Source organism: Bos indicus x Bos taurus, chromosome 12 (genome assembly GCF_003369695.1).
Source record: "Bos indicus x Bos taurus breed Angus x Brahman F1 hybrid chromosome 12, Bos_hybrid_MaternalHap_v2.0, whole genome shotgun sequence".
NCBI lineage: Eukaryota > Metazoa > Chordata > Mammalia > Artiodactyla > Bovidae > Bos > Bos indicus x Bos taurus.
The window spans coordinates 33,308,313-33,320,493 of NC_040087.1; the positions used below are offsets into that span (position 1 = coordinate 33,308,313).

General features: G+C 47.1%; 1 protein-coding gene and 1 long non-coding RNA gene across 5 annotated transcripts in view; one reads left to right on the forward strand and one right to left on the reverse strand.

Annotated features, from left to right (window-relative positions):
• Positions 1 to 12,181, reverse strand: part of LOC113902374 (phospholipid-transporting ATPase IB) — a 495,526-nt gene that overhangs the window by 209,476 nt on the left and 273,869 nt on the right. For all 4 annotated transcript variants that reach the window (XM_027557555.1, XM_027557554.1, XM_027557558.1 and 1 more), the window contains 2 exons: positions 11,322 to 11,505; positions 7,282 to 7,392 (listed from right to left, as the gene is read on the reverse strand). In XM_027557555.1, the coding sequence (XP_027413356.1) occupies positions 7,282 to 7,392; positions 11,322 to 11,505 (295 nt within the window). The remainder of the gene's footprint in view (positions 1 to 7,281; positions 7,393 to 11,321; positions 11,506 to 12,181) is intronic.
• LOC113902375 lies at positions 1,626 to 3,940 on the forward strand. The gene is made up of 3 exons (XR_003513802.1): positions 1,626 to 1,901; positions 2,675 to 2,760; positions 3,280 to 3,940. It is a non-coding gene; the product is annotated as an uncharacterized LOC113902375 (long non-coding RNA).

Sequence of the window (12,181 nt, forward strand, 5' to 3'; positions counted from 1 at the left end):
CTGACAAACAACTAATCTCAAAAATATACAAGCAACTCCTACAGCTCAATTCCAGAAAAATAAATGACCCAGTCAAAAAATGGGCCAAAGAACTAAATAGACATTTCTCCAAAGAAGACATACAGATGGCTAACAAACACATGAAAAGATGCTCAACATCACTCATCAGAGAAACGCAAATCAAAACCACAGTGAGGTACCATTTCACGCCAGTCAGAATGGCTGCGATCCAAAAGTCTATAAGCAATAAATGCTGGAGAGGGTGTGGAGAAAAGGGAGCCCTCTTACACTGTTGGTGGGAATGCAGACTAGTATAGCCACTATGGAGAACAGTGTGGCGATTCCTTAAAAAACTGGAAATAGAACTGCCATATGATCCAGCAATCCCACTGCTGGGCATACACACTGAGGAAACCAGAATTGAAAGAGACACATGTACCCCAATGTTCATTGCAGCACTGTTTATAATAGCCAGGACATGGAAGCAACCTAGATGTCCATCAGCAGATGAATGGATAAGAAAGCTATGGTACATATACACAATGGAGTATTACTCAGCCATTAAAAAGAATACATTTGAATCAGTTCTAATGAGGTGGATGAAACTGGAGCCTATTATACAGAGTGAAGTAAGCCAGAAAGAAAAACACCAATACAGTATACTAACGCATATATATGGAATTTAGAAAGATGGTAACGATAACCGTGTATGTGAGATAGCAAAAGAGACACAGATGTATAGAACAGTCTTTTGGACTCTGTGGGAGAGGGTGAGGGTGGGATGATTTGGGAGAATGGCATTGAAACATGTATAATATCATATATGAAATGAATTGCCAGTCCAGGTTCGATGCATGATACAGGATGCTCAGGGCTGGTGCACTGGGATGACCCAGAGGAATGGTAGGGAGGGAGGTGGGAGGGGGGTTCACGATGGGGAACACGTGTACACCCGTGGCAGATTCATGTTGATGTATGGCAAAACTGATACAATATTGTAAAGTAATTAGCCTCCAATTAAAATGAATAAATTTATATTTTAAAAAAATGAAAGGAAACCTGGTTTCAACAGTTTTAGGAAATCCAGTCTCTACTGGCAGAAGAAAGGAGAGGAGAAAATGCATTTCAGGAGAGAAAATCAAACAGAGGAAAATGGCAAGAAAAAACAGTAGATGAAAAACCTAACTGGTAAAATCAACTTCCTGAGAGTGAAAAGTCTATTTGAGAGTTTCAGCTGAAATAGAAGTTAGTTTGAGTAGGAAAGTGTGTGTGCTCATGTGCTCAGTCATGTCTGATTCTTTGTGACCCCATGGACTGTACCTGCCAGACTTCTCTGTCCATGGCAAGAATACTGGAGTGGTTTGTCATTTCCTTCTCCAGGGGATCTTCCCAACCCAGCGATCGAAACCACGTCTCGTCTCCTGCATTGGCAGGTGGGTTGTTTACTACTGAGTCACCTGGGAAGCCCGTAAAGTGTGTAAAGAATGCAATCAAAATTATACTTCACTCTCAAAAGACGAGATAAAACACACTGTAAAATGAATTAACTGTCTAATACTTGGAGGGGATATTTCTCCATGTGAAAATTCCACCAGGAAAGATTTAAGGTTAGACCAGAAAGGCATTTCCTAAAAGGCAAGACACACAGGACAAAGTGCAAACCTTCTCTTCTAAAAACAAAAACAAAACAAACAAAAAGAAAACCAAAAAGCCTGACCGTTTCCTAGAGGCTGGCCTCTACTGAAACCCGTTCAGCTGAGTGTGTGTTTACTGGGTGCTGGTCACTCATTGTGCTTGGACGTCCCCACCGATCTGGTGGATAGAGAAGCACCCAGTACTGCCCTGTGTGGAGCTGTCTCTGGAAGCAGGAGGCCTTCCGGAAGGGAAGCGAGTTGGAACCGGTGAGCTTTAATGCAGACCAGACCTGATGAGCTGGACACTTTGCTGGGTTTGGGTGTTTTGTTTTGTTTTTCCTTTTTTGGCCCAAGTACCAGGTGGTGGGGAAATGTGGTCACCTGGAATAATGTATACCGTAGAGCTCTCGAAGTCTTTTTTTGTTTTTGGACTTGCGCCTCTTTTTTTTTTTTTTTTTTTTTTGTAATTCCAGGGAGGCTTAAACATTTTATGGAGTTAGAGACTCAATTTTTATAACAGCCATGGCTGAATACTTTTTTCTTCCAGAACGCTGAATCTTTATAACGATCCTCTTAGGTAAAGCAGCTGCGAAAACATCATTAAAAAAGCATATATTGTCACCTGTAAAAAGCAGTAAGAGTCTATTTTTATAAAGTTCAAAGTGCTCGGGTATCTGGTGGGGGGATCCCTCCAGATTGCTAACACTTCTCTGGCTTGGTGACTGCTCCTCTCCCTTTCTCCTCCCCTCGCCTTCTGCTAACACACTCCCAGCTCTAAGGACCAGCAGAGACCAACTAGGCTTTGAGAGGCTGGCCCTGAGCCCACGTCTAACTAGTTCTGCAGCCGCCTTCCCACTGAAACATAAAATCCCAACAAAATGCACTTTTACTCTATTGTTTACTTGTATTATTTCTCTACAGAGCTGGAATAAACAGGGCATGGGATGGGAACAGCAGGTGTGGGCTCCCCCTGGTACATGGGTCTAACCATCCCCTCCAGCCCCTCCTCATCCTTCAGGTGTTGACTTGTTTCGTCCTAGAACCTGGAGGCTGCCACCCTTCCTGGATGTGAAGCATGCCTTCTGACAGATCTCATTGCAACTTCTTCCTGGAAGTCGTCTGAATGGTGGGTGCTCTTCTTTGTGTCCCCTCGCTTGACTCCAAGAGCCAGGGCTCTGTCTTGTTCATCTGGATCACGTGTGTGCATGCTAAGTCGATTCAGTCGTGTCCAACTCTTTGTGACCCTATGAACTGTAGACTACCAGGCTCCTCTGTCCATGGGATTCTCCAGGCAAGAATACTGGAGTGGGTTGCTGTGCCCTCCTCCAGGGGATCTTCCCAACCCAGCGATCAAACCTGTGTGTCTTACATCTACTTGCGTTTGCAGGAGGGTTCTTTACCACAACCCCAAAATGCAATAGTTTAAATCTCTATTTCTCATTTGGTGATAATATTTCCAGACCACTAGGCTAATATGCATCCCATTTTCTGGCCTGTATCCCATACCAATTTAATGACCCCAAGAAAACATTAAAATTCTTATATATGGTGCCAAAAATAAGTAGGCACTCACTCTGAGTGGTATAAAAATTCCCATTTTTTTTCCACCTTGATATCTATGTGTCATGGTTATTCTCTGTATTAGGAACCACCAACTGCTCACCATCATGATGGCCAGGATTCATGCCCCAGGTTAAAACTACAGAAGTACATTAAAGGTCTCGGCTTACCATCTGCCTGCCACATTGACAGACACATTTTCTGAAGCTGCTTTAACTGTGGAACATGCCTATTTCAGAATGAAAAACTAATCCCAGCCTCCAAGAGCAACAAAGCTCCTGTCTGGTTTTTAGGCCCCTCCTCTGGCCACTCCGGTGGCCACCCATGCCCTCCTTGTTTCTGCTAATTCAAGGCACACTCCCCTCCAACTGGCTAATAGGGGTCCCACCTGCTTGGCCAGCTTGTGAAGCCACCCTTCTCCCAAGTCAGCCCCATGACAAGGTTTCTCCTTCTGAGAAGTATGGTCCATCTGGTCACAGCCATTAAACTCAGCATCTGCTTAGTTTTAGTACAAAACTACGTGTAAAGTTTGTCTTTCAAGCCTTCAATAAGCTGATGTGCATTTTTTTGGTTTCCCCTCAATGTGACTAAAGCAGCCAAATGTTTGTGACATTCTCTAACATTTTAGCAAAAAATTGTGGCAAAATTCACATAAAGCTCACCGTCTTAACCATTTCCAAGTGTGTAGTTCAGTGACATTAGTATATACATTCACACATGTGTGCTCAGTCGTGCATGTCCGACTCTTTGCGACCCCATGGACTGTAGCCCTCCAGGCTCCTCTGTCCATGGGATTCTCCAGGCAAGAACACTGGAGTAGGTTGCCATTTCCTCCTCCAGGGGATCTTCCCAACCCAAGGATCAAACCCACGTCTCGTCTCTTGCATTGGCAGGCAGGTTCTTTACCATTGTGCCACCATATACATTCACACTGCTTTGCAACCATTATCATCGTCCATCCACAGGACTCTCTGTAACATTTTTGTTTGTCATCATCTGTGAGAGGCAGACAGAAAACTGCCAGCTAGTTTCTAATGATAAAAATCCCATTTTAATTCATGGAAATGTACACCAAGAAATGGTATATCCTACGGTGTATTAATCATACTTTAAAACAGTGATGTCTGCCCATTCAAGCATCTCTAATGCAGGCAGGATGGGCTTTCTGAAACATACACCTGAGCAGTCCCACTGCCTGGCACAGAATTTGGAGCATGGGTGCTCCAAATTGTTGGCAACGAATGAGTGAATGAATTCAACAAGTCTCTTCAAACTTGTCAAGGGTTCCTGTGTCTAACACCTTTATTGGTAATTTAAGTCATGTAATGAACCTTCTCGGTAGCTTCCCTGGTGGCTCAGTGGTAAAGAATCCACCTGCAATGCAGGAGACATGGGTTTGATCCTTGGGTTGGGAAGATCCCCTGGAGAAGGAAATGGCAACCCACTCCAATATTCTTGCGTGGAAACTCCAATGGACAGAGGAGCCTGGAGGGTTACAGTCCATGGGGTCACAAAGAATGATTCTCCTACTAATGGCTAATACGTGTGTATACACGCATGATACCTTTGTACTGAGACCTTCTTTAGTTGGCAAATTATTTCAAGTTTGTATTTTTAAGTGACAGTTACATGTATCACAGGGCATCTGAGATGAGAATATCCTGGCTATTGCAAAGAGTTTCTTCTTGAGTTACAACAAAACCATTTAAGAAAAACACACAATATATTTAATTTATTCTCCCATAAGTAATTAACTACAAGGTTACCTTTAGAACGCCAAACTTTTGATTGCAAATGAACAAATCAAATTATAACCATCTTTGATCTTTCAGCTCAAAATACACTAAAACAGCATGCACGTAGCACTTTCCTATGTTTGAATTATGTTTGAAGTGCACGCACTGGTGCCATGAGGGTTATGTAGCAATGGCAGACACAGTCTGAGTCAGTGCTCTGTCTGGGCTCAGGAAGGATTTCGTTTCCTATTTTAAAATGAAGATCCCCCAGCCATACCAAGGAGAAAATTGGGCATAGAGCAGTGGAGACATTGTATTTTATATAGAATGTTTTAAAAGCCTGATTATGCAAGACTGTTTAACCCCTGCTGCTCAGCCACAATAGCCAATATTAATGTAAGGAACTTGCCTGGCACGTTCAGAGTTGAAAGTCTGCCAAACAGAATTTTTCAGACAGACTGAAATTGTACTCGTCTCAGAGTCAGCTCACTTGAAGCTTTTTTTTTTTTTTTAAAGGAAAAAGCCAAGATAGTAGGTGTCAATGACTAAGAAGGGCCCCCAAGGAAGCTCTGGAAAGCTCCAGGGTTGGGGCTTCATAGGGACGGTTCTGATAAGAAGTCTAGACTATCTGTAATGTGCTGATCATGAGGAAAACCAGATTATTGAGCAAGCTTCTGAAGCCAGCAGCTTCAAGAGATGAGCGAGCACATGAGACACATTGACACGTGGGAACTTGCCGACACCAGGGCCTCAGTGCTCCTCGGCCCAGACCACAGCGCCAATTATCTGTGACCCCGAGTGACACTCAGGAGTGACTCCTGTTACGGATGCAGAAAAGGCTGTGGGGAGGGGCCTGGCAAACATCTTTAAGCACCGAAAGGGAACTGTAAGAATGCGGACAGAAAGAAGACAGAAACCACAGCATCTATGATGGGTAACATCTGAAAGCTCTTACTCAGAGAGGGAGGAGTTGAACACGGCAGCACCAGACGAGCAGACGAGGCAAGTGGGCCGCCCTTGGTGGGGGTAAGAAAAACATATCCCTTCTTCTAGGTTTTCCTATGTTTCGGCCGCTTTGACCGGGCAGCCTTGTGCAGTGAACAACCTGTGCAACTTGGGGAAATTACTTGGTAGGAGTTTGGCTACAGAAAGTGAAAATGAAGTCCCTCAGTTGTGTCCGACTCTTAGCGACCCCATGGACTGCAGCCTACCAGGCTCCTCCATCCATGGGATTTTCCAGGTGAGAGTACTGGAGTGGGGTGCCATTGCCTTCTCCAAACTGGCTACAGAGGGAGGGATGCAAACCTCTAGGTGTGAGCTGACTCTTCAACAGGAAGGAGCAGATGATTTGGTCAAGAAACGGTTAACCGCAGTTCCACTAGCAAACCCCGTGTCCCATGATCTGAGCTGAGCCTTTTCAGGGACCACATCAGAAACAGTCGATCTATGCCTCGGTTATTATTTCTGCCAAGAGTGGAGAAACCAGACACAAAATAACCAGCACCACACACAATGACCACTGCTTCCCTATTTCCCCAGAGTGACTGCCTGTTGCCTCTTTCCTAAACACGTCTGGAAATCTCTTAGTCGTGATGGCCACACCTTTACAGTAGAGCTGCTCCAAAGGAGGAGGAACGAGGTGGCTGGTGCTCCCATCGGGGCGGAACTTGAAGTGTCTTTTCCACTCGTCCCTGGGCCAGCACCTCCGCCCCGCTGGTCCCTCCAACCAGCATGTGTACTTCACTTACAACCGAAGCCGCGTCTTGAAAAACACGCTGGCGACTCAATGCGTTCATTGAGACATTTTTAATTATGTTCCTGGCTTCCTCCCCACTCAATCCCACATCCTCCCGGCTAAAGCGGCAGCATCCACATGTCCCAGAAGCAAGAACTAAAAGCTCAGGAAGACTGCAGAGCCCGTGAGACATCCAGCAAGAAACCCTTCCATTCAGTGAAGAAAAACCAGACTGGGTTGCCTAGGAACGTTTCAGCACCCACCACGCCAGGTGCCAACGTCTGCTGCCAGGCTCTGGCCACTGGGGGGTGGGGGAGGGTGTGAGTGACAGCAGGAGGGACATGCAGAGGAGAGGGCCTTGCCCTGTCCCTCTGTCCATCAGGGAGAGAAGGGCATGTGCTGTGGAGAAGGCAGCCGTGGACGTCTGACTTTTGCTCCAGCAAAACTAGATCTGGAAGGTGTCCCCAGCTTCAAAGAGGCTGAGTAGGTGTCGCAGGTCTCCACACGTCAGGGGAGCATCTTTTAAGTTTTCCATGAACAAAACCCTTCCTTGAAGTCACCTAATGTCCCTCTGATAAGGACCCTCCTCCTGAAGGAAGGGGCCAGCCCTGCTCACCTCAATGATGTAGAGCACCACGTTCTTGTAGAAACAGTACAAGATGCACTTGGTCACCCGGTTGTAGCTCCAGGCGCCGTGAACCAGCAGGAGCTTCTCCAAGTAGGAAAACTGAAAAAGGAAAGAAAGAGGGTCTGGAATGTCCTATGGAGGAGAAGACGGGCAAGGGAGTGGAGGAACCCAGATTCTGCTGGTGTCCAAGAACACCACTCGCTTTAGAGGCAGAGCTTTCGGGCCAGGTGAGAAGAACTAAGATCTCCTCTTTAAGCTACAGAGTTATGATTTTCCCCAGTTACACAGCTAGACTTCAAATTGCTGTCTTGTGAAATTCTATGTACCCTAATGCTTTTAGGATATTAATTATTAAAAGGTGGTGACCAATCAGAATTGGAAGAAAAGAGCAGGGCAATCAGATGCTTCTATTCGATCACCAATTTTGTAACAACAACAGGAGCAAGGGACAGGGACCGTCACGTACCTGTATCCTCTTAAGAAGAGGGATACGCATATAGACACTACCTATTCCTATTTTCACTGTCAGCCTGCAGGTGAAAGACAATGACACTCCACACACAGAGAGACACAGGCTCTGCCCTCCACTTCTAGACCCATCTCCTTCCCCTTTTTCTGGCCTCCAACAAGTAAGAGCCCCTCTTGCTGAAATGTGATGTATTCATCCATCCAAATAAAACATCAACACGCAGCTGACACCAAGTTGAGAGTGATGTAATGGCTTAGCTCTCGCAGTCTGAAATATTCAACAATATTCCAATAAAATACTCAAATCCTCCTCGGGGCAGGGGGTCTTTGGACACCACTCCAATCCTATCTCCTCAGCCTCCCCTTAGCCTGGCTTTGCCTTCTGGGTCCTATTTCACAAAAGCCTCCAAAAGTGTGAACAAGGAGCCAGAGGGAGGGAGATGGGCTTTTTTGGGGGTCGTAGTCTAGGCGTGTTCTGGCAGTATGCATTGTTAGATGTGATCCTGCTTCACTTCACAGTTCCTATGTATTCAGTTAGCCTCTCCTGGCACTGAGTCCTCCTTGGTTGCCTTGAACTAAAACCTTACCTCCTGTTCTGAGTTGCAAGGCAGCCCACAAACTCAAATCCGTCACTCTCCCACAAGAGAGGACCATGCACAGATACTAGGAGTTCTGCCATCGTCAACTTCCTATTAACTTTAAGTTACTTTTGAAATTACATTTAACCATCTACAGAAAAGAAAGACTGGCCAAAGATAAAGTATTTTTTAAACACTTTTTCGAGAGGAGGCCACATAATAGCTGGTGTTAACACTAAGGACAGGAGCTCAAGCCACGTGAACCACATCTGGGGGAGTTTCTGCAGATGGCTTGTCTACATGTGGCTCCAAAAGCTGAGTGAGACTCTGGAGTGGTGGGAGTGGGTACACATGGAGAAATAAAGCTTCCCATACAGGGTCATCAAGGATTTCAAGGGGAATGGCTAAACAAATAAAGAGGAAGCTTGTATTTGACCCGGACCCCCTGGCGTTCAACCTTCCATGAGTACAGAGAACATCTGTTGGAACCATCCAGAAGGCCCTGGCTTAGTGCTACAGTGATTTCTTTTCAGAAAACAAAACAAAACAAAAATCCTAAATCAAAATGCTGTTTTCATGAGGTTGCTCAAAAAACATTAAGGAGGCAGGGGGCAGAAATGACTCTCTCCAAGGAGAACAGGCAGCAGAGGGCTGGAGACACAACATGACACCGGCTGGCCCCGCGCAGTGAGGCCCCGACGGGCCGGCCAGCAGCCTGGGGCCACCCCGTGGACACAGCACAGGCCAGCTGGGGAGAAACAGAACCAGCACTTTGCCGACTTCATCATTTTCCCGAGGACAAGTCTTTGAGCTAACCTTTTTTTCCTTCTGGATATAACTTTCCAGGGCACGTTCTCAAGAATCCAATCAAAGGGATTGGATTCTTTGATTCCAATCGTGCTCATCCACACACGTGCTCATCCACATTAAAATAAACAGATCAAGTGCTAAGGCATGAACTTTGACCAAAGACGTTTATCACTTTATTAACTTCAACCAAAGGAACTCAGTCAGTTGTGGCATGTCCTACCTAGTAACTGTGGCAGAGGAAACATCCTGGTGAGGAGGCTATGAGGTAAGCAGAACGCAGACCCGAAATAATGGGATCTCTGTCTATACCTGAACAGGATGGTGGACGGGGGGACACACAGGGATGCTTGTTGGCTAGAGAACCCTGGTGTTCCTCTGTGTTCAGTCTTTGGGGCTGTCTATCAGCTCCTCCAGCACAGGTGATGTAGGCTGGATGGACAAGAAAAGCCCCAAACAGAATCACAAAGCCCTGTTCTCCTCTGCATCTGCCCTTTCATTTTGATTTGCTTGTCATTTTGATTTGCCTTTAATTTGAAGAGACCAACTTCTCCAGATCCCACATCCTATTAGTCCGGTTTCAATAAAGCAGGTCATGGAATCTCCCTTCCCTTGACATTTGCGAGAAATAGACGGACAAATATTTGCCTGGAGCTCCTAGGAAACCTCTGAAGACCCCTGCCAGCCATATGATGCTATAACTCAAGTATTTAATAATGCTGGGGTGCATAACATCTCCAGGTGCTGACAGCCTGCAGGAAGCGTGAGTCCCACAGGCCTTGGGGCAGTTGACTCGGGAAAGGGACCAGGCAGGTGCGCGGGGCTAGTTCCCCAAGGTCATGTGCAGGTCCGCTGTTCTCTGACCCTGGGGGTTGGGACCTGCGATAGGTCACTGCTTGTAAAGGAAGCCCAGTTTTCCCACCTATAAAGTCGGAATTCCTCCTCCTACCATCTTGAGGATTCATTTGAAATTGACAAAAGGAACAAGGTTGATTTCGTGCACTTTTTGGACTTATAAGGATCCTGCTGTTCTCTGTTTGCAAAACCACTAGCTGGCGGGTGGGGGCAGGGGGTGGGGATTTGAGATGGCATCTAAGCAGAGCACCCGCTCCGGGAAGTGGGGCCTTGAAAATGCAGAAGGCTAGTCTGCATCCCTGGGCTTGCAACAAGTTCTTCCACACTTAACACGCAGCCCCAGATTTCAGCATCAAGGAGGAAAAGGCCATGATTACTCATGCGCATGTGATAAGGTTAATGCATTCTCCCAAAGACTGAACACAGAAGAACACGAGGGGACTCGAGCCAACAAGCAGGCATTTAATCCCAGCACACTGTGATCGGAGACAGGAGGAAACGGTCTGTGTTCTCTGAGACACCTAGATTTCCCGGATGGTCAGGCAGCAAAAATGGTCTGGATGCAAATCCCAGCGGGGGCAGGAGCTTGGCCGTTTCCCTTCACTTTGGGGCTGTCACTGAGAACTGGACATTCTGTTCCGTCTCCGACTTCTAGGACAGGAGCTACTAAGTATGTCAGGAGCCTTTGCTGAATCGAACTGCCAAAAGCTTTGTGCTGCTGACCACGGCGGTGGGGGGGGGTGGGCGGGCGGTGGGGGGGAACTGCTGCCCACGCCTGGGGTCCACGCTCCTGACAGTTCACCTGACAGCAGTGGCCTGTGCCCCCCATGGCACAGCCAAGAGGGCAGTGTCTGTCAATCACTGATTCCCCTGACCTTATGTGCATGTGAGAGAGAGGGTTACAGCATCTTCTGGAAGAGGGAAGATGCCAGGAGGGGAATACAGAGAACAGGTACTACAAGCACAGCCATCCTTGGGCACAGAGGATGCTGGAAGAGAACACGCAGCAGTTGCAGGGTTTAGGGGAAGAGATTATTATCATAAAATCAGAGATCCACCTGTTGGAAATGACCTCTCACCTGGACGACAGAAAGCCTGGCCCTTCCCACAGCCGAAAAAGAAACCCATAGCACAGGACAGGGCCTCGTAACTACACAAGATGAAGCCAAGAGAGAAACCCAGCTACACCAGTGGGTTCTCCTCCACGCCACCTCCAAAGGGGCAGCTGAAGGATTGGACTGAAGGTCAAGCACCAGCTGGCCTTCATGCCCAGCGGACTCTGTCAACTACACGTGACGGCCGGTTGACCACACGGCTCACCTGAGCGATGGCGTAATCCGAGTTGTTAGTGGCCTGCATGCCCTCGTTCCCACTGATGCCTACACCCACGTGTGCCGTCTGGATCATGCCCACATCGTTGGCACCATCCCCGATGGCCAGGGTGATGGCTTTCACCCGCTTCTTCACCACATCCACTATCTCCGACTTCTGCAGAGGAGACACCCTGGAGGAGGAGAGAGATGAGTTAGGACTCTACGGGTCCTTCCAGAGGAAACAGCTGTAATCTACATTTCACTGCATTAAAAGGGCAGTTACTGGATAATTTCCAAATCCAATACAGACGGTTTTAGGCTCATGTGCAAAGAAGCTTTCAGAAAACAGTAGCTTGCGGCTTTCAAGTATGTGCCAGCTTCACAAATGAAATACACAACTCAAGCTAACTCAAAACACAGCCCCTCAGTAATCACACTGCCGGGCGGGAGCCATACGTGCAAACTCCTCTGGGGCATGCCTGCCCTCCCGGATGATAAAGGCAGCTGAGATGCTCACAGAGGTCTTGGGATAGGTCTTCCCAATAAATCAGAAAACTAGCACAGATTCGTTTTGCTTTGCCGTCCATCATATGTAACAGGGCGGGCAAGGGAATTTTCTACAAAACCTGCTTTCAGAAAAGGGAATGAAAAATTGGCAGGGCTTGAGAAGTGCAGAAAAGAGGACTACTGTGAGAAAAAGAAGAAAGAGGTCTCCATCTCCACCCTGGAGATGGAGGCAGCGTTTGAAGGGCAGCCAAGGCAGAAGGGCTGAAGACGGGCAATCCCAGGACAGAAGGTCCACTGACACCGAACTTGTAGAAGCCCAGCCCCAAAGGAGATGGTGTGCAACTGGCACCTGAGAGGGGC